The following is a 22,214-nucleotide window of genomic DNA, read 5'->3' on the forward strand; positions in this document are numbered from 1 at the left end:
TTCCCCCCCCCCCCCCCCCCCCAGCAAATTGTCTTGGTACCCTTGTCAAATATCACTTGAACACGAACGTATAAGTTTCTCCCTGGACTTTGAATTCGATTCCATTGATCTATATACAGGTTAATATCATACTCTGTTGATTGGTGTAGTCTTGTAGGCTTTGAAACAGAGAAGTCTGTCCTTCAATTTTGTTCTCCTGTTTCAAGATTATTGTGTCTATGCTGGCCCTCTGTATCTCCATATGAATTTTAAGATCAGCTTTTTAACTTCTGCAAAAGAGCCAGCTGGGCTTTTTATAGGGATAACTTTGAATCCGTTGGTCGTTTGGAGAAGTCATCTTAACAATACTGAGTCTTCCAATGCATGAACGTGGGATAGCCTTCCATTTATTTGGGTCTTCTATCATTCTTTCAACAATGTTTAGTAGTTTTCAGTGTGCAAGTCTTGCACTTTTGTTAAATTTCTATTTCATTCTTTTTGATATTATTGTAAGTGAAATAAATTACTTTCTTTTTTTTAAATGCATATCTAGTGTTGAAAGAGAGAGAGAGACAGAACAGGGGAGGGGCAGAGAGAGAGAGGGAGACACAGAATCCAAAGCAGGCTCCAGGCTCCGATGTGTCAGTACTGAGCCCGACCCAGGGCTCGAACTCGCAAACCACCAGACCGTGACCTGAGCCAAAGTCCAGTGCTTAACCAACTGAGCCACCCAGGAGCCCTGAAATTACGTTCTTCATCACACATTCAGATTGTTCATTCCTGTTGTACAAAGATACAATTGGTTTTTCATGTTGCTCTTGTATCCTGCAACCCTGCTAAACTGACTTATTGGGCCTAATAGTTTTTGTTTATTTGTGTGTTTTGTTTCACTTTGGCTTTTTGGTGTGGATTCTCCAGAATGTATATGCAAGATCATGTCATCTGCAAACAGAAATGCTTTACGTCTTCTTGTCCAATCAGGATGACTTTTATTTCTTTCTCTTGACTGGTTGTCTTGGCTAGAACTTCCTGTACAATGTTTAATAGACATCATGAGAGTGGACATATTGGTCTTGTTTATGATCTTACAGGAAAAGCTGTCAGTTTTTCACCATTAAGTATAATGTTGACTGTGGGATTTTAGTAGATCTTTTTTTTTTTTTTTTTTTTCATATTGAGCTTGCCTTATTTTTGCAAAGGATTTTTTTTATATAAAATTCTAAGTTGGCTTTTAGTATGTATTTTTCTTTAAATGTTTAAATAGTTTTCCTATCATGTGTGTAGAGTGTGGGTTTTGTTTGCTTGTTTGATCGTTTTTGTATTTGTCCTTCTTGAGGTTTGTAAGACTTTTCAAATCTTTGGATTAATGTCTTTTCCTACTTTTGAAAAATTCTTAACCAACGTCTCTATTATTGCTTCCGACTTGTTCTGTCTCCTCTATGTTCTAAATCCATGTACGTGGGACCTCTTCACAATGGATATGTCTCTTTTGCTCTTTTCTGTATTCCTAAACATTCTTTTTCTTTGCATGCTTCAATCTGAGTATTTTCCATTCCAGCTCACCAATCCTCTCTTCTAATGTTACTAATCTGTTGCTAAATTCATTCAATTCTTATAAATTTCGATTAATTGAATTTTCTTAGTGCTGGGGCTTCTACTTTTAAATAGGTTCTAGATTTCTGGTGGAATTCTTGAACATCCTCATCCGGGTTCTTTTAAATCGTGTTAGATAATGCCACTTTCTGAATCGCCCATGTGTCCGTTTCTATTTTCCTCTTGGTTTTTGGTCATTTGGTACTGTTTCCTGGTCTGCCTTGTCAATTTAATTGAATGCTGGACATTGTGCATGAAAAATATAGAGGCTTTGAGTGAAGCTAACTTTTTCCACATAGGTTCTAACTTTCTCCTAGCAGACAGGCAGGTCATTTGGATGCAGTCACAGCTCAACGGGTCCTGACTTTTCCTTATTCCCAAGGTATACCCTTTCCCAAATAACTGGGTATTTACCAGGTCCCATCTTCCTTGTCAGGCCCTGAACTCCAAGACTTCCCTCAGCCTTGTGAAATTGTCAAAATCTCTTCTTCGGTTTTCAGCCTCTTGCCAGATTCTCTCTGCTGCTGGCTCATTTGCAATGACTTGGCAAATGATTTGAGGGGAAATTGCGTGCAGGATTCCAATGCATTTTTTTTTGCTCTCTCTCTGGAACCCCGGCCTCTCAACTACTCTCTAACTTGGTCGCTCTCTCTCGTGTCTTCTCACGTTTTTTTCTTGCTTAGTAGCTGTTCTCGACTGTAGGGCTTCTGTCTGATACCAGCTACTCCACCGTAGCCAGAAATGGAAGTCCCCCTTCACGTTTTATTTTTGCAAATACGAGATTAACTGACATGTGAACTTTTATGAAACAGTTCGGTCGTACAAAAGGTGTATCAGATAACAGAGTCAACACCCATATGGGGGAGCTTGGCTCGGTTTCACCAAACTGTTGACACATTTGGATACCACCCCTCCATCCCATCCCCTCCTTTTCTACACTATTCAGAGTTTGATTTTTTTTTTTTTTTATCGTCCCCTTGAATTTCCTTATACGGCCAGGACACAGGTATGTTCACCTAAACGACAGAGAGAGCGCTGTTTTACGCAGTGTTTTGTGCCACAGATGGTCTTACATGCATTTCTGCTTATTTTATTTTATCTTCATCATGCATTTTGCTTGTGGGGGTCGCTTGCTTTGTTGGTGTAGAGCTACGATTCATTTTCACACGGAGCGCTCACACCACACCTTATCTTTCCCTTCTCTCGCGGAAGGGTATCCACACTATTTCCCAGACACCAATGGCCGTCAATAGGTGTTTGTTTCCATGACACCGTGTCCTCAGCGCCACGCGATGTTGTCAGCTTTTGAATTGTCACCAACTAGTAAAATTAAACGGCACGTCGTTGTGGTTTTCATTTGCATGTCTTTCTTGACTGTGAGGTTAAGCACTTTCTGATCCCGTGGCCCCTGCTTCTCCTGCTTCTGATTTGCGACCTCCAAGCTTCTCTACTTCCCTAGAATCTCCTGGAATTCGGCTTTTAGTCTGAACTACTACAACCCCTGGACTCCGAGCCTGGTGGATAAACACCCCTCCAGGGCTCCGGTCCATCCCCATTTTACAGATGAGAACACAGAGAATCAGAGCGGCCAGCAACTTGCCCAAGGACGCACAGTTGGGATCCGGGCGCCCTTCACTCCTCTGTAGGAGACCCCAGCGGTAGGCGCTCCCACAGGGGGTCCCACCGCAGGAAGGCGCTTAGGGGACCCTCTGCCCTTCGCTCAGAAAGCACGTGGGTGGTCTGGTGTGCACCTGGGGAGAAAGTGCTGTTGTCCTCACGACTCAGCCTGAGCATGAAGACCCACCGAGGGGCAGATTCTGGCGCAGGGAGAGCGCGATGGGACCGGGGAGGAGGCCTTTACCATTCTGGGCTGTTCTTTCCCAAACGGAGGGGCTGATTTTAGGTGTGAAATATCCCTGCACCCCCGAATGAAAGAGTTAGGCCTTTTTCAGTCTTCTTTTAGTCCTCTGATCCGGGAAGTGGTGAGAATCTCAGTTTGGCGCTATGTGGCCCTCGACACCCCTCTGATGCTCTTGAATCCTCCTTTTTGATGGACGCGGGCAGGATTGCCCCACCTGCACGTGCCAGGCAGGAGATGGCATCTCACCCAAATTCAGTTGCTCTCTTTTGTTTCCCTTGCGTTTAGTTTTACAGCCGAGCAACCATTTTGTTTAAGAAACACCAACAGAACATCTACACGTACGTTGGGCACTGTTCCCGAGGCTTTACAAACACTGAGTAATGTACTTCTCCCAGGGCCCCTCCGAGGCGGGTACGGTTAGGATTGTCTCCGTTTCACTGATGAGGACTCTGAGGCCCAGGAACTTTCCCTGAGGTCACACCGCCTATAAACGGCAGTGCTGGGGTCTGAGCTGAGGCAGGCTGGCCCTGAGCCTGTGTTTTAACCACCGCGGCGCACACGGTCTCTCCATTTCATACGAGTTACCTGTTGATTGCACGGATTCATGTCCTTTCGGGACATGTTGATTGGAGCCAGAAATGGAAGGCAAGGCAAAGATCATTAGCAAGTAGATAATAGCACCCGTGAAAACTTTGAAGGCAGTTAAGTGGCAGGCGTTCTGGAACATTCCAAGGAGGCTTCACAGAAAGAAAGGTAGAGGAAGGGGGCCATGAAGACTGAGTTTAGAGGGTTGGGAGGGGGAAAGGTGTTCGAGGAGAAGACTCAGCACAGGAATTCGCCTCATGCAAAGGCAGAGAGGCATGATGGGGCCTCAGTGCTAAGGGGGTGCTGAGTAATTCACAGAAGCTGGCCAGTAATTGCAAGAACCCAACACCTTTGTATAGCATTTTACACTTCACGGAGCACCGTCACATCTGTTTTCCACTGACCCGAACTGCCAGGTGCAGTGGGCACGATTGTCCCCCTTTTAGAGTTGATAACCGAGGTCAGAGAGAAGAAACACCAGAGATAAGCTGTTATTTGCTCCGAGATATGCTGGCTCCAGATTCTGGGCCCCTTGCTCTATTCCACTGTATCCAGGTATCTTTGGGGGCAAGCAAGAGAAATATAATTCAACATGGTTGAGCCAAATAGGGTGTGTTTTTTCTCCAGCTTGTATAAATGAAAAGGCCAGAGGCGGACATCAGATACGGCTGGATCCAGGTCCTCAAATAATGCCATGGGGACTCTGGATTTGTATTTCTCAGGTTTTGAGAAAGTTTCAGGCAGGCTGTCCTTAAGAGGTGATAAAGATTACCAGCTTCCAGGGGCGCCCGGGTGGCTCAGTCGGTTGAGCGTCCGGCTTCGGCTCGGGTCATGATCTTGCGGCTCGTGAGTTCGAGCCCCGCGTCAGGCTCTGTGCTGACAGCTTGGAACCTGGAGTCTGCTTCATGTTATGCGTCCCCCGCTCTCTCTGCCCCACCCCCTGCTTGTGCTCTGTCTCTCTCTTTCACAAAAAAAAAAATTAAAAAAAAAAAAAAGATTACCAGCTTCCAGCAGGCTGGTAAAAACTGAAAAATTTTTGTCTTCAACACTATTTTATCTGGTTCTATCTTCACATACGTACAACAGCCAGCGCTCAGCAGCCAACATCAATTTATTTTCATAGCTATGCTATTTATTTTCAGGTGTGTGAGGAAAAAACACAAGAGCTCTGGATATTCTTGCTTAGGATGAGTCTGGAGTTAGATTTTTTAAAAAAAATTTTATGTACTATTTAGTTTCAAGAGACAAAGAGAGCAGGAGAAGGGCAGAGAGAGAGAGGGAGAGAATCCCAAGCTGGCCCTGTGCTGCCAGTGCAGAGCCCGATGCGGGGCTCAAACCCACGAACCGTGAGATCACCACCTGAGCTGAAACCAAGAGTCAGATGCTTAACCGACTGAGCCACCCAGGCGCCCCGCTGGAGTTAGATTTTTTTAAGGGAGCTCATTTATAGAAAACGTTAAATAAATGATAGTACACACGACCTACAAATATGGCCCACATTTTGAAAGTGAGAAATGTAGGGACCTCTTGGCTAGAACATTCCGGGGTCCCTCTACTTCGAATGCTCTAAAGTCTGTACGAGTCACAGCTGTGTGTTGGGTGTTTATGTGTCAGGGGCCACGTCCAGGGCTGTCTGCAAAATGCTTTTCTGAACTCTCACAAGAATCTGGGAAGCAGGCTTTACCGTCTCTCTAGGGCTCAGAGAGGGGAAGTGACCAGCCCAGAGCAACGCAGCTGGTGACCCCAACCTCTCAGTGCGCTTAGCCACTGCCTGCTTGGTGACTCGTTAGGGAGCTCAGAGGGAGCTCTTAGTGGGGCCAGAGTAGGGTGGAGGGAAACCCAGGAAGGGGGGGGGTGTCTTCCCATTGTGGGCTCAGGGATCGTGTCTGGAAGAAGCCGCGTGCATAGCTCAGCCCCTGCATGGGTCATCCCTCTAGGCTCCCGTTCCAGCTACAGTCCTGACCCCAGGGGCCAGTGTGGATGGGGCTCCCGGGCCCGGGCAGGTGAACTCCCGGGGCCTCTGGCTGGCACCTGCTTAAGCAGACACGGAGCTGGGATGCAGCAGGCAAAGTGCCCGCAAGAGGCCTGCAGTGCCAGCCTGGTGGGTCGCTCCTCCCGGGCAGGTCCGTGCAGTTCTCCAAAGAGGCCTCTCCTCCGTCTCGTCCGGGTCCCGGAGTTAGGGTGTGGGTCCTCCGGGGGGTCCGGCCTGGGTTCCCCGCAAGCTTCCTAGCGTACTCACTAACTGGGCTCCGTGACCGACGCTGAAGTCTCGTTCCGGGCTCACCTTATCTTTGGAATCCAGGAGGGCTCTCCTTCGTGGGCGAACCCTTGGATCTGCTATTCAGTAGGGAGCCCGTCTGTCCGGCCAACTAGCATCCACACGGGTGCTTCGTGGAGAACAGGACTCAAGATCTGTGCTTGTCAGATACCAGTGTTCCCTCCCCTGGGAGCGTCCACGGGCTCCTCAAACTCTGGCTTCTCCAAGAATCCGAGGCAAGGCTTCCAAGGGAGGGAAAGGACCAGAGACAGGGAGGCTGTTCGGGGTCCCTGGGTCCCCAGGCCTGGGCCCGCCCTCTCACTGTGCGTCTCTTCCAGGATCCCGAGAGCCAGCATGCTGTGTGGCTGGGCGGCCCCTCTGTTCCTGCTGATGCTCCAGGGTGGTGAGTAGGGGCGCCCCCAGGTCTGCGGGTGGGGAGGACTGGGCCGGCCTGTGGGATCCGGGGAATGGCTGGAAGCTCTGGGGCAGGGGCTGTGGTGTCTGCCCGCTTGGGCTGGACCAGCCCGCTCTGTCAAGCTGAACCCGTGCAACCGCAGGGCTCCGTTAGCCGGGAGGGGTTGGTGTTGAGTCCCGCGGGCGGCCCGGCTTCTGCAGCAAACAGCTGGGGTCTTCGGGTCCCCCTGAGGGGGTAAGAGGCTCCCTCGTCTCTGCAGCTGCCACTCCTCGGAGTGAGGAAGCACTGCCTTTGGGCTAACCTCCTTTTGTCTTGATGGACTGGCTCTCCTGAGAGATGTTTTTCAACAACCACAGGATCCTCAGCAGGCACGGATGGTCCCCTGTGGGGGGGGAGGAGGGGAGGTGGAGACCAAAGTAGCCAAGCCCTGGAAGGCACCCCAGGGGACTAGAGGACGCTGCAGTTCGGAGGGAGAAAGTCAGAGACCAGAGGTTAGACTTGGAGGCACAGCCGGGGCTGAGAGATCCAGGAAGCCTTCCCGGAGGAGGCGGGACGCGGCATCCAGGCTCGACAGCGGGGCTGGACTGGAAGCAGGGGTCCCTCGGCCGCTGCTCTGCTGACTCTGAATTTCTCTCTGGTTTTTACCGAAAGACCCAGAGCTTCAAATAGTTTCTTCAGGAAACAGATGTCTGGCTCTTTTATTTTCCTCTTCTGAGTGACCAGCACCCGTGCTAGGTCACCCGCCAGGGGGCCACGCCCCGTGGGTGCAAATAATAATCCCTCGCTGCGTACTGGGTGCCGGGAATCACCTCACCGCCCCGTGCAGTCCGTGCTGCCCGGACATCTGGTTCTCACTTGAGGACACCAAGGCTCAGAGAGGTTGAGGGATAGGCCCACAGCCACACAGCCAGGCCGCTGGAACCCTAAGTCTGTCTCATCCCCGTGGGCTTAGCCTCTTTGCTGCTTTAACTGAGTGCCCCGGGCAGGCAGCATGGTCTGTGCTGGTGTGATGCCACCCGCATACCCCCACACCCCCCCCACGGGGGCCAATGTCCCCAGCTCACAATCAGGGACTCGGAGCAGTTGTGAGTCACACGTCCACTTTTCCGGCCTCTCGAAGCTTCCTGCGCGCTTTGCTGACCCGGGGCAGGGGGTGGCCCGGGGGTTGGGCTACCACCCAGGCCACTGGGCCCCTGAAAGCACATCCACGCTGGCTTTGTGGCTGCTGTCCCCTCCCCAGTGTCTCGTGTTAAGTTTGGGACAAACTTTGTCCCCTGGTGACCTCGAGCCTGGCTGGGAATGGCAGCTCTTTTCCAAGTTCTGGAACCCTGAGGGAGAATAACCAGAGCATGAACAAGGAGTATATAAACATGTAACATGGCCAGCACGGTGGCTTCTGCGGCCCCGGGGTCTAGGCCCTGCCAAGATCAAGACCAAAGAGGTTTTCACCACCAAGTGTCGGCCCGGGCCCCCTGTGCCCACCAACAGGCCCTGGGTTCCTCCCCGGGGCGGGGGGGAAGCCTCCTCCTAGAGCTGGACTCCCCGCCACAACTCAGCGCCCTTGGTGCTGGCCACACGGAGATTTGTGTTGAGGAGGATTCTGAGGGTCGCCCAGGGGAGAGAGCGCCACGATCGATTAGTAATGTCTGCTGTGCCTGCGGATGTCAGTCGGTAGCTCAGATGCGATTTTCCTTTCCTGGGTGAGCGTTCCCGCGACCCAGACCCACACCCGGACCCGGACCCAGAGTGACTGGAGGTGTGGTCCAGTCTCAGAGCCTCCAGGTCTTCATCTATAAGATGGCAGGGGCTGGGGTGCCTGGGTGGCTCGGTCGGTTAAGCGTCCGACTTCGGCTCAGGTCACGATCTCGCGGTCCGTGAGTTCGAGCCCCGCGTTGGGCTCTGGGCTGATGGCTCAGAGCCTGGAGCCTGCTTCCGATTCTGTGTCTCCCTCTCTCTCTGACCCTCCCCCATTCATGCTCTGTCTCTCTCTGTCTCAAAAATAAATAAACGTTAAAAAAATTAAAAAAAAAAAATAGATGGCAGGGGCAGCCGAAGAAGGGTTTTCTGGCAACAGCCTCCTTGGCTGCAGATCTGGCTTCTGACCTAAAGTGAGGCCCAGGAAGGGAATGTACCCGCCACCCCCTTGGGCCTTCATTAGTGAAGGACAAATAGGAAAATAGCCACTAAGAATGAATCCGCTTGAAAAGGGGAACAAATTTCTGGTAAATAGCTGGGGGGGTTGGGGGCGGGGGAAACAGGACTCTTGGCCCTTGATCTTACGAAACAAAACGAAGCTAAAGGTTATTAGATGTGTTGTCAAACATGTAGGTGCATTGAGGCTACGATTGCACCCATGCTTTCAGAATAAAGGGGAGCGATTCATGTCGGGGGTGGGAGACCATGAAATCTCCCAACAAAACGGCCCACGTCCCTCGGCGGAGGCAGCGGTGTGGCCAGAAGGGTAATACGTTTTGGCCAAAGTATTTGAAGACTTCTTGGTTTGGGGGGATGCTTTCTCCACTCGACCTCCGGCCCGCCCCCCACCACGGCCTCTCTCTTCCTAACCTTCCAGCCTGGGGTTGCCTAGACCTTGTCTGCTACACTGATTACTTCAAGACAGTCACCTGCACCCTAGAGACATGGACCCTGCACCCCGGCACGCTCACCCTTACCTGGTAAGTGGCCGGGCCTCGCCAGGCCTCACCGGCCCTGGGACTGCGGTGGAGCGGAACCGCGGGAGACCACAGGCCGAGCTGGACCCACTGTGTGCCGGGCACGTGGCTTAGCAATTAAAATAACAGCCGCCACTTCCGGACCGTCCTGTCAGCAATGTCACCAGCAACAGGTGGTTTAGCCCCAAGAAAGACTGTGAGCCTGGAATCACCGTGCCGGTCTTAGGGACGGCCACACGGGGCCCACCGACGTGTCCGGAGCATGCCCTTGAGAGACGAACGGGGCAGTTCGGTCCAGCTCCAAAGGCCGTACTCTCTCGCCCACGGAAGCCCAATTGTAATTTTGAGACCCGCGGATCACCAGACTCCCACGTGATTTTTTTTTGAGCCCTCCGTGCCTCCCTGCTCCGTGCTCCCTGTGAATGATCCCTTCCAGTCCTCACGATTATTGCACCCGTTTTCCAAACGAGGACTCCGGGGTTCAGAGAGGTTGTGCAACTTGCCCAAGGTCGCACAGCCGGTGACTGGTGGAGCTGGGGTTGAAACACAGGCAGCTTGATTCCAAAACCCGCGGGGCCCCCATCCGTCTGTATGGTGAAAGAAAAACTCATTGACGACACTCGTTTAAGAATGGTGGGACAGGAAAAGCAGGGATTTAGAGCCAACGAGCAGGGGTGGGGTCAGTGGATAGAAAATTACCAATAGGACGAGGCCAGGGTAAGGGGGTTTCTGGCTAAATGACCTAATAGGGTTCTTGCTGACGGCAGCTCGGGCTGGTCGGGTGTCGCCCAGGGGGATGGTGGGAAGTGAGGAGCCTCGTCAGACATCCAGGGCCGGGGGATTCTGGCTCACCTGACTTAGCAGGAGTCTTGCCATAATTAATGCTACACCCCTGCAGGCCCTGGGGGCTCAGCAGAGCGCAAGACCAGTGAGGTCCCAGAAACTCTGCAGTGTGGGAAGTATCTGGGGAGACAGACAATAATCACACAAACAGCTGTCAGGCTGCTTTCTGATAACAATGAAAGGGAACGGGAACCTGGGCCACAGGGGTACAGAGCAAGTGACATGGGGGCAGGTGGTCAGGACAGGCCGCTCTGGATGAGGAAGCAGCCGGAGAGCTGGCGAAAGAGCATTCCAGACAGAGGGCACTGCCCATGCAAAGGCCCAGAGGGAGGGAGAGCGGCCGAGTTTGAGGAACAGTGAGGAAGTCAGTGTGGCCCGAGTAGAGTGAGTCAGCGTGAGCGAGAATAACAAGCAAAGAAGGTAAGAGGTAGGCAGAGGCCAGAGCGGACGTTTCTATTCTAAGAAATATTTAGCAAAGAACAGAGTCCACACATCCCTATCGGCCCTGAAGCGTGGTCATGTTCAGAGCCTGAAGGTGTAGGCAGGGAAACAAGAATCTGCCGAACTCCTATGCACACTTCAAGACCCATTGTTTATTGCCCAGTGGGAGTTAAAAAGCCAGAGCATTCCCCCCCGCCAACCCCATTCTCCACAGCCTCCCTGGAAATTCACCCAGAGCAGGGGGTGAGGTTCATTTGGCCCTTAGCCTCCAGCGCAGGTTCTTATTAGGTATTCAGTGGGTGTTGGATGGCAGGAAGGCAGGAAGGAGACCTGAAATGCTGTTAGCATCCTTCCCGTAGGACAGTGATCCAGTTGATGGAATCGACAGGGACAGATTTAGGCTCAGTCTAGGCAAGCTGAGAGTTGCTGCCCTATGTGAGGTGGTGAGTTCCCGGTTCCTCGGAGGCATGCAAGCCAAGCCTGGAGACAGCCCACCGGGGATGCTGCAGGGGAAGGAATACCTTCCCTGGGAAAGTGTTGGTAGACCAGGTGACCCCCAGCCTCGCCTCAAATCCCGCCCAGCCCCAAGATTCGGGGCCTCCGCCCTGGCCCTGTGCACTGAGCCCCGCTGGCTTCCAGCCATGATCGGCTGCTCTGTCCTTGAAGGCAAGACCTATACGGAGAACTAGTGGACGAGGTCACCTCCTGCAGCCTCCGCCGGTCCACCCACAATGCCACACACACAGAGTACACGTGCCACATGGATGTGTTCCACTTCATGGCCGACGACATTTTCAGTGTCAACATGACAGATCAGTCCGGCAATCGCTCCCAGGAGTGTGGCAGCTTTGTCCTGGCTAAGAGCAGTGAGTATCCCTCGGGACCCGGAGCACAGGGGCACCCGGGTGGGGGCTGGGCCCCCTGCCCCCCGGGCCGGCCCTCTCCCATCATCGAAACCAACCTGTCCTGTGTCCTTATTGCCCTTAGAGTTTGTTCTGCAGATGTGAAGTCATGTTGGGTTGATAACTAGGCTTGGGCCTTAACCAAAGAGAGGCAGCAGAGGCACGAAATGGGCCTGGCCCGGGGCCCAGGACCGGCCTGTAGGTGACCTTGGACTTGTTCACTCTTTGTAGAATGAGGGCCCTTTAAATCCCAACTCTCTGGGATTCTGCCCCCATCATGAGGCGAGCGGGGGAGACTGTCACAAGGGAAAAACTTCCCTGAGATTTCTCCCATTTATGGGGCCCAGGATTTCCCTCCACCCTGGAGGAAGGGAGGGACCCTGGTGGAAACCGTTGTTTCTATGGATCCAGAACCAGGGTGGGGCGGGGAAGGGCATAGGAAGCGGCTGTGTGTGTGTGCGTGTGTGTGTGTGCGTGCGCGTGTACCCAAAGTGGAGGGTCCAGGGAGCGAGTGAGAACCCCGTGCCCAGAGGCGTGCAGACAGACCGCCAAGAGGGACCTGCCCTTGGGAAGGCTCAGCCCCTGAGGTCTGGGAGTTACTGTCCCCAGATTCCCGGCGGTGGGACAAGAAGATAAGAGGCCATCGTCATTCACACTCTGGGGGTCCGTGTTTGCACCCCTTGGCACACAGCGGGTGAGCAAAGCTTCACACGTATCCAGACGCACCCACACTTGTACACGTGCACACACACACACTCATGAGTACACCCTCAAATGCACAGATGTCCCCCCAACCCTGGCCTGGACAGCATGGACAGAGACACTGTCTCAGACACGTGCACATGCATGCACACACGTGTACGTGCATGTCCACACACGCACATACGGGCACGCACATGCTCATTGGGCCCTCTGGATCTCAGCGTGGCAAGCTCACGGAGCAGGGCCACCCTCCGGCCTCTGAGCGAGAGGCAGCAACCCACCTTTCTGGTTCCTTCCTGCGGCCCCTGCAAGTTTCATTTGTTGATCTACAAGTATTTCTCAAGGGCACATCCTGCTCCTGCCCTGTCCTGGGAGCCGTGGGTGCGACACTGACCCCGGAGAGGACAACCTCTGCCAGACGCAGCTAAGATCCCGGAGAAGGGGCGGGTGGTGCCTCTGCTCCTGTACGGAAGTGATCGCTTTTGTCATTAGCATTAATTAATATTAACGATCGCACGTTAGCATCAATTAATATTAACGATGGCTCATTAGCATCGATGCTAATGGAGAATCTTTGGGCTTCTCAGGGAAGCTGGCGCTAAGAGCAAATGATGTCATCGTTTAGAACGGAAATGATGTCATCGTCTAGGCAGGGGTGCCTCTGGCTCACATGTTGCTTAGCAAGGTTTTGGATTAGTGGCTCCTTCAGGGCTTGAGAGAGCTTTTCCCCCGTCTGGGATTCCAGGTTGTCCTTCTCTGGCCACCCTGGTCTGCAGTCCTGCCCAGCCTGAGTGATGGCATCTCCCTTTACACTGGGAGGGCCCTTTACATGGCCTCAGTCCCCAGACAGGCTTTGCCCACTCCTGTCACCCTCCTGCCCCTGCGGCTGCAGCCCCCGGCTAGTCTAAACCTCCCATTTCCCAGAGGAACAAACTGAGGCCCGGAGACAGGGCCTGTTTCCCCCAGAGTCACTTGGGGGGGTTGGGGACACGGATCCCGACCTCACCATTGCCCAGCCGGGGTCGGGGAACTTCTTCCCGCCACCACACCCTCCTCGGCTGCTGCCCAGTCTCACCCCTGCTTATCTTTCTGGCTTTTTCCTTTAAGTCAAGCCGTCCCCCCCTTTCAATGTGACCGTGACCTTCTCGGAACATTATAACGTCTCCTGGGACTCCAATCACGATTCCTATCCGCTGAAGGGCAAGCTACAACATGAGCTGCGGTACAGGAGGCAGGGAGACCCCTGGGCGCTGGTGAGGCTCTCGGGGGACAGAGGGGAGGGGAGACACAGGGCTGAGCAGCCTGGGTGCTGGCGGTGGGGAGGGGGCTCCTAGAGACAGCGTGCCAGAGAGGAAGGGGTTGGCATTTCCCCGGGCTCCACCTTGAGCCTGGTCACAGTAGAGGAAGTTTCAGAGATGGGCGCCATCCGGAACCTTCCTGCTGGGCTTAGAACGGCCACAATTGAAGAACTCTGGAAGTTTCAATAACCGAGAATGTCCAGTGTTAGAGGGACCATTGTTTCCCAGCTGAAGGCTTCTGGAGGTGTCCTTGTTTAGAGTGTTGGAGAGATCCCAAATGGCCCTCTCTTCAGAACCATCGCGGCCAAAGACCTCTAGAATCATCCACCCTTCAGAGGGGTCCCAGTTGAAGAATTCCATACATGCGGTCGTTTGGACGGTCCCCAGGGGAAGACGTCCAGAGGCATCCGTTGCTGGGATGCCTGTGGTTGAAGGCTTCCAGAAATGCCTGCTATTGAGAAGGCCCTCTGTGGGAGAATCCCAAAAGTGCCCACTGGGTAGAGATTCCCGGGAGGGGGCCACCGCTGCTCCTGGGGTGTCCCCAGCCCCTGCGGCGAGGGTCCCCTGCCAGGACAGCTGGGGTCACAGACAAACAGAACAAGGCGTTGTATGACATGCAAGGTTTAGGCAGTGCCCGTGGCTCCGTGTTGCCCCCACCCTGCAGTGGCCGGGACTCAGGCTGAGCCTGGTCCTTGTAGGGGGGCAGGGACGCTGCAGGAGAGACGTGGACCCTTTCGTGGCAGCTGGTGAAGGGTGCTTCTGCTGCCGGTGGCGGCTGGCCTGGGCTGACCCGGTGCATCCTGTCTCTGTGCCGGCAGAGTCCGGGGAGAAAGCTGGTCTCCGTGGACGCGAGGAGCGTCTCTCTCCTTCCCTTGGAGTTCCGCTTTGACTCGGACTACGAGGTCCAGGTGCGCTCGGGGCCGCAGCCGGGCTCTTCCTTCCAGGGGACGTGGAGCGAGTGGAGTGACCCGGTCACCTTTCACACCCTGCCGGAAGGTGGGTAGGACTCCTGTGAGGCACCCGGTTGCTCCTGGTCACCCCACGCTAGGGGCACCTGCCCATTTTGCAGCTGAGAACACGGAGGCTCAGAGAGATGAAGTCGCTTGTCTGGGGCGGGGGTGGGAGCAGGCCGCCAGCCCATCTCACTTCGAGGCACCGGCAGCCTCCAATGCCCCCCTCCCCGCCCCGACCCGTCGACCACCCCCCCCCCCCCCCCCCCCCTGTGGCCTCCGCTGGAGGTTGGTTCCATTTTACCCAGGGTCTGCTTCCTTCCTAGAGCTAAAGGGAGACGGCCACATCTACCTGCTGTATATCTTCCTGGTCATTGTAGTCATAGTCTTCTTGGGCCTGAAGATCGACCTGCCTTGGAGGTGAGGCCAGGGATTCGGGGAGGCCGGGAGGGGTTCGGCCTCTCTGTGCCCACCCACGGTTGGGGGACACAACCTGTCATCGCGACAGTGATAATGATAGTGACGGAGATAGGAAACGGCTCCTGTTGACTGGGCACGGTGCAGCTGGGGTGCCCACTCACCCCTTCACAGCAGCCCTATGAGCTGGATATTTGGTGACAACCTTCACTGTGCAAATGGGGAAACCGAGGACGCACAGAGCTGTCAAAGAACTTGCCCAAAGCCGCACAGCTCTGAAATAGAGGGGCTGAGCCTGTGCTCATGACGGCGACATAGGCTATGATCTCGTCTGGTGAAGTTTAAGCTTTGAGTCCGGGGTTTGGGGAGGGGGGGGTCACGTGGGGCCGCCAGGTGGGGGTGAAAGGTAGGGGTGATCATCCGCCCCCGCCCCGCCCCTTCTGCTCCAACCACAGCCTTTGCTTTCATCCGTTTATTTATTGGGTTTCTGCTGAAGGTCGCCACCGATTAACGTTAAAACCTAAACGCCCTTGGCCTTCATGAGTGCTGCTGGCAGAGGCAGGAAATGCAGGTGCCGTGTGCCGAGCCCTGGGCAGGGGATCCGCACCCCCACAGCCCCCAAGCCGCCCCGGGTGCAGTTCAATTCGTTCATCTTCATCCAGAGGCAGGGAAGCTGGAGGGGGAGAGAGAGCGACACGAATAACAGTGGAGAGCACAGAGCACTGTCTGGCTGCCGGGGAGCCGGGCAGGGCGCCGTGCGGACACCCACCGACCGCTCCTCACTCCCCTGTGGCGTCCCTGGTGGCAGAGGAGGGAGTCGAGGCTCAGAAGGGGCAGCACCAGCCCGGCAGAGAATAGGCAGTCAGGCACTTAAACTCTGGGCACTTTCACGAGACTCCCTGCCCCCATTTTACAGATGTGGCAACTGAGGCCCGGGAGTAGAGGACTGGAAGGGAGGTGCCGGGGTGTGTTTTGGGAGGGGCTGAGTCTCCTGCGGGACAAAGTGGGGGGGGCACCTGAGCGGGAGGCCGGGCCGCCTTCTGGGGGGCTGGGGAGCTGGGTTCTCACCTTGCCTCTGCCTTCCCAGGCTGTGTAAAGAGTGGGTGCAGGTGCCCAGCCCAGAGCAGTTCTTCCAGCCCCTCTACGTGAGCCACAGCGGAGACTTCAGGGTGAGTGCCCTGCCCCCGGGGACAAGCCCCTCGAAACCTCTCACCCCCTGGGGGCGTACGTGCACCCGCACGCCAGGTGTGTGGGCCCAGAGCCCCCGGGCCCCAGCCAGGCCTCGGTCGCCGCACCTGCAAAGTGCAGGAAATCATTCCGGTGGGGCAGACCTGGTGTAAAAATGACACGACACGGGGCGGCATTTCCCGACTGGGGAGCCCAGCTGGGCCAGGGGCTGGTTGAGCCACAAACTGGCCTCCTGGGTCTTTTGTCAGGAGCCCTTGACAGGGAGGTAGACGGGGAGCGGGTTCTGGGGAGCCTCTGGCCCTACCTGCAAAACACGGGGATCTCCCGCTGAGCCCCACCCACCCGGCACCCGCTGGCGCCCACGGGGCTCTGTGCCCATTTACCGCTCGACACCCACCCAGCGTGGGAGGGCCCGCCGCACAGAGGATGTGGTGACTGGCGGGGCGGGGGGTGGGGGGGGTGGGGAGGGGAGCAGCCCGCCTCCTCCGTCTGAACCTGGATGTCAGGAAACGCAGACCAGAGCAGTGGCTGAGCCCCTGCTGGCTGGCTGGCACCGCACTGAGCGCTCTCTGCCCCCTGCCCCTTCCGTCTGAGGCTCGGGGTGGGGAAACGGCCTTAGGGAGGCAGGGGAGCGGCCCGGGCTCCTCCCCCTCCCCCCCACGGGAGAGAGACTTTCGTCTCCCCTCTGCACCTGCCCTGAAGCTCGAGCACCTGTTCGGTGCTCCCTCGACCGACCCTCAGGAGCTTCAGAGATAGGAACCCGTTCACTCTTTGCAACAACCCCGTGGGGTCGGTGCCACTGGCAGGTCCGTTTTGCAGAGGAGGAAACTGAGGCACAGAAAGGCCAAGTAACTGGTGCCTCAGCTGACAAGTAATTTCAAATCAGTCGCGGGGGCCTCAGCCGGGTCCTGAGATGGGTTTTCTGAGGCAGAAGGTGCCCGAACTGGGAGCCCCGGGTCCTCAGGGATTTTCACTCCCCATTGGGCGGGGGCCCTGTGTCATGAGTGGGACCCCCGGCCAGTGAGGGCAGGGGGGTTCTCAAAGCTTGGGGGCTGCCGCCTCGGTTTATCATTGCCCCACCTCCTTCACCCACTAAGCACACAGAGGCCTTTCCAAGCGGCTTGTCGCTGATTCACTCTGTGCGTTCGTTTAGTTAATAAGCATTTATTAGGCACCTACTGTGTGCGAGGCGCTGTGTGAGCCTCTAGGGACGCAGCTGCGACCAGAAGAATCGAGACTGGCACCCGAAGCGTCCACACTAGTGGGGACGCCAACAGGAAAATGGCCATTTTTGAGAAGCGTCCCGGAGGAAGTGAACGGGGGGACCAGGCCACGGCGCTGTCACCCTGGACTCAGGCCCTCCCGCCCCCATGTCCCCGCCACTCAGGAATCTTGGCCCCCGCTACCCAGGCCCTACGCAGACCCCGGGCCTCTGAACGCCAGTGGTCTGGCAGGCCACTACAGGTGGGGAGACCGAGGCCCGGGGAGGAGGGGACAGTGGTGAGGAGCGTGTCTGGACGGGGGCACACCAGGGTTCTGGCCGCCGTCACTCTCTTTATCTACTGGTGTCCCCGTCACTTGCTGTCTCTGTCTGGTCTCTGTGTCTGTTCACACCGTCCTCGCCCGTGTCCCGTCATGACCGGCCCCTTTTCTCTTGTACAGAAATGGGTGGGCACGCCCTTCACTGCCTCCAGCTTGGAGCTGGTGCCTTGGAGCCCAGAGGCGCTTTCGTCCCTGGAGACGCACACCGGCTGCCCGCCGCAGGGTGCCAGCAAGGGGCCGGAGCCCACGGAGCTGCCGGAGCCCGCGGACCTGGTGGAGGCGGACGGGGTGCCCGAGCTGGGCTTCTGGGGCCCAGCCCACTCCGTCGTCAGCAGCCTCGGAGGCTCAGCTTACAGCCAGGAGAGGGACCGGCCGTACGGCCTCGTGTCCATTGACACGGTGACCGTGGCGGACACCGAGGGGCCCTGTGCCTGGTCCTGCACCTGCGGAGATGATGGCTACCCAGCCCTGAACTTGGACGCCAGTCTGGAGCCCGGCTCGAGCACCGGGGACCCGCTCTTGGACACAGAGACCACAGTCCTGTCCTGTGGTTGCGTCTCGACTGGTGGCCTGGGCGGGCCGGACAGCCCTCTGGGCAGCCTCCTCGACAGGCTGAAGCTGCCCCTCAAAGATGAGGCGGGTTGGACCCCGGGGCCACCCTGGAGCAGCGGGCCACCCCGAGGGGTGCCTGGCAGCGAGGCAGGCTCGCCCCCGGCCGGCCTAGACATGGACACCTTTGACAGCGGCTTCGCGGGCTCTGACTGCGGGAGCCCTGTGGAGTGTGACTTCGCCAGCCCCGGGGACGCAGGGCCCCCCAGGAGCTACCTCCGCCAGTGGGTGGTCATGACCCCTCCACCTGAGGGATCTGGGCCGCAGGCCAGCTAGCGAGGCCGACTGGCCGTCCGGAGCCGGCCGAGCCATTCGGCCCTGAGCCAGAGCTGGGGGCCCCTGGGCCGGAGGGTGAAGCGGCCTGCAACCTCCCATTCCCCCGACGGGGCCCCCGGGCCCGGTGTTTACGGCGACCCAGGTGCACACTGCTGTGTCCGTGTGTGACCAGCACAGCTGCCAGAGGGCACGGAGCGTGCCGCGGTGAAGCCACGTGCCCGAGGCCACACGCATCTGTGCCCACCCGAGGTCCCCGTGTGTACGGATGTGAGAAGCACATGTGTCCGTGACTGTGTGCACGGGATGCCAGCCTCGCTCGTGGCCAGACACGTGGGGTGGCCCCAGGTCGTGTGCCGAGGGGCTGGTCCAGGGTTAGTCACGGCCCTGACGGGACCAGGCCACTGCCTGCGGGGTCCGAATTCCAGCCCTCCGGATCCGGCCTCCAGGAGCCGCAGGACGTCCATACTGTTCCTTTTCACTTCTCGGGGCGGGGAAGAGGATGGAGGGGGCCCACCGTGATCCTGGGTGTGGGGAGGTTTGGGGGGAGCCTGGTGGGTCAAGATCTGCTTCCTAACTGTGATGCCTCTGGGCTGTGCCGCCTTGGGCCAGCCGCTTCCCCTCTCTGGGCTGGAGTTTCCCGTTTGGACTAGGGTGTGGGGGTACGTGACCCATCTTGGGGAGAAATGGGTGAGGTCACCCAGTGTACAGGGTGCGACAGAGCAGACCCTCAATAAACTCAGTTTCCTTCCTTCTGCTGCCCAGACCAAGCCTGGGGCTGGAGGTGGGCGGGGTTGAGAAATCGGCCACAGCCCGGGCGCCTGTGGGCTCTCCCACCAGACTGAGGGGCGCACGGGGGGTTTCCAGGCTTAACATCAGCCTGTCTCTTAGAAACAGCCCCCACCAACCAAGATTTCTGTTTCTGGTTCCTGCTGCCCACTTAGTTATTCCTTTAACGCACCCAAGAAATATTCATGGGGCAGAAGTACGTGCCGGGTTCTGGGGTACCCGGTGGCGGGGTGGGGGGAGCACTGGGGGTGGAAACCTCCCTTGGGGGAGGGGCGGGCAGGAATCGGCAGTGATGATGTAGCCCTCCGTTCCCCTCCGGGGACTTAGGGGGAAGTCAAGTTCTTGTTGATGAATTATCAGAGAGCCTGTTCAAATGTGAATTAAGAAGCTAAGAAGACACTTCTTAGCCACGTTTGAAGGCACCTTCCTGAACATGAGCTTTGCACGGGAGCTGGGTATCAGTCAACTCCTACTTTTACATCAACAACAAAAAACCCCACAAGAACATAGATCGTTTTTCCAATAAGGGTGCTCACCTTTAGAGATGGCTTTTTCCTTTAAAAAAAATTTTTTTTTAATGTTTACTTATATTTGAGAGAGAGAGAGAGAGAGACTGAACAGGGAGGGGCAGAGGGAGACACAGAACTCGAAGTGGGTTCCAGGCTCCGAGCTGTCGGCACAGAGCCTGATGCGGGGCTTGAACCCACAAACCGAGATCATGACCTGAGCCAAAGTCAGGTGCTTAACAGAAGTAGCCCCTTAGGTGCCCTTAGAGACGTTTTTTTTCAAGACCACCAAGCAGGGTTAAGGAGGCAGAGAGTGGGGTTCAGCTGGCCTGCTCTCAGAGCCCTGGGGGCGTCCCCACTCCTGCCTGGAACTGTCTGAGCCCGTCCTCCTGTCATTGTCCCCAGAGGCCAGGCTGCAGGGTAACATTTTCTAAAGGAGAAAGCTCTGCTTTGTCCCTCCTCTTGGATGAATCTGACCTACAAGTTGGTAGATGTCAGTCGGTCCTGCTGAAAGCCTCGCTGTGACTCATCTGTAAGATGGGGTGACTGGGGAAGTCCCCGAGAGAGTCACACATGAGACTCCTTGGTGCTGAAAGTTCTAGAACATTGATGGCTTCAACTGTGGGGCTGCGGACCCGGGATCAAAGTGAGCGAGGCTCACACAGGAGCTGGGGTCTGAAACCGGAGGCCCTGCTCGTGCGAGCAGCCCTCCCCATCCCCCCCCCCCCCCCCCCCCCCCCCCCCCCCCCCCCCCCCCCGGGGACACTTGGGCCAAATTGTGCTGTGGTTTTCACATCCTCTCGGGGGCAATGGGGTCCAGGGGCCACCTGAGCCACCAGCTCCCTGGGGAGGCAGCCCAGCTCTCCAGGCGACAGAGCTCTGGGCCGGGGTGCAGGGGAGGGGCACCAGGGTCACGGAGGCCAGGCCTGGGGCTTGGTGGGGGGCTCGGGCCTGGCCCTGCCACGGCTCCTCACTGCCTCTGTCTCTGAAGGGGACTCCGCTCCTAAACCCGGGTGCAAAACAGAGGCAAGAGCTGGCCCTCCTGGGAGGACAGATGAGCAGAGGTGGGTGGATGGACAGCAGAGGGGCCGGTGGGGGCACGGATGGGTGGAGACAGGGACAGTGAAAGCCTCGAAGGAAGGACTCTGGAAACAGGTGCTGGAGACGGAGATGGCAAGTCGACTCTAAGCGCCGCGAGGGCGACTCGCTCGATTTTGTTCACTGTTCCATCTGTAGCCCGGCACATCCGAGCCACTCAAAACAGCCCGATTTGTATGGTGTGTGGCATGTGCTTATTTCCATGGTGTAGACGGCCGATTCCCAGCTATTCACCCGACAACTCTAAAAGGGATCGGGAAAAGGGGGCGTGCCATCGACTCTCCCGGCTGGGCCAGGCCAGCCCCGGCAGCACGCCCCACTGATGGGAGCCCAGAGGGGCATCAGGAGGGGCTGGGGGGCTTCAGGGAGGAGGTGGTATTTGTTGCACTCTGAAACGCGAATAGGAGCTGTTCGATTCACCAGCCCTTCAGGCAGAAGGAAGAGGTTGAGGAAGGACCTGGAGGTATGTTGGAACCCTGAGCATCTGCAGGTGGGGGAAGGTGAGGCCACAATTGCCAATGAGTCTCTCTCTCTCTCTCTTTTAAGTTTATTTATTTATTTTGAGAGAGAGAGAGAGCACGAACAAGCGAGGGGCAGAGAGGAGGAGAGACAGAATGTCAAGCAGGCTCCTTCCCGTTAGCACGGAGCCCGACACTGGGCTCGAACCCACAAACCACGAGATCATGACCCAAGCTGAGATCGAGAGTCAGACACTCAACCCCGCTAAGACTCTTTTAAGTTAAGAGTCAGGAGGATCGGGGCGCCTGGGTGGCTCCGTGGGTTAAGCATCCGACTTCGGCTCAGGTCACAATCTCAGGGTTCTTGTGTTCAAGCCCCACTTCGGGCTCTAGTCTCCTGATCCCAAGCATAGCTCTGCTCTGCTGGAAGGGACCGAGGTCAAGAGGTAACAAACTCTCTGCAAACACCCGAGGCTGCCTGTTGTTCCTGCCTGTGCGGCGTCCATGTGGGGCTGCTGACCCCAGCTCTGGGAGTGGCCACTGCATGACCCGGGCCTGGCTGACAGAGCATTCTGTGCCCCTCCCAGCCACGCTGCTGGTTCAGGGACATGCACATGACCCGAGCAGCTCAGTGTGCTCTTTCTGCTGGAACCGGGACTAAACAAAGCCTGGGGCCGCAGGGCAGGGTGGGGGGCACCAGGAAGGAACAGTTCACCTGGGATGAGGCCACCCCCCAAGAAAGCAGAGCCGGGAGTGGAGAGAGATTCCTGGTAATACCTCTTGAGCTCCTGGATCCAGCCATGCCTGAAACCACGGGTACGGAAGTCATTATGCTG

General features: G+C 56.5%; 1 protein-coding gene across 3 annotated transcripts in view; it reads left to right on the top strand.

Annotated features, from left to right (window-relative positions):
* The window catches only part of IL21R (interleukin 21 receptor), a 34,026-nt gene extending 14,627 nt beyond the window's left edge, over positions 1–19,399 (top strand). For all 3 annotated transcript variants that reach the window (XM_049638468.1, XM_049638469.1, XM_049638470.1), the window contains 8 exons: positions 6,614–6,678; positions 9,263–9,365; positions 11,313–11,512; positions 13,358–13,503; positions 14,367–14,544; positions 14,825–14,918; positions 16,003–16,084; positions 17,766–19,399. In XM_049638468.1, the coding sequence (XP_049494425.1) occupies positions 6,614–6,678; positions 9,263–9,365; positions 11,313–11,512; positions 13,358–13,503; positions 14,367–14,544; positions 14,825–14,918; positions 16,003–16,084; positions 17,766–18,530 (1,633 nt within the window). In that variant the 3' untranslated portion in view covers positions 18,531–19,399. The remainder of the gene's footprint in view (positions 1–6,613; positions 6,679–9,262; positions 9,366–11,312; positions 11,513–13,357; positions 13,504–14,366; positions 14,545–14,824; positions 14,919–16,002; positions 16,085–17,765) is intronic.
* The last annotated feature ends 2,815 nt before the right edge of the window (positions 19,400–22,214 follow it).

This window comes from Panthera uncia, chromosome E3 (genome assembly GCF_023721935.1).
Source record: "Panthera uncia isolate 11264 chromosome E3, Puncia_PCG_1.0, whole genome shotgun sequence".
Classification (NCBI taxonomy): Eukaryota; Metazoa; Chordata; class Mammalia; order Carnivora; family Felidae; genus Panthera; species Panthera uncia.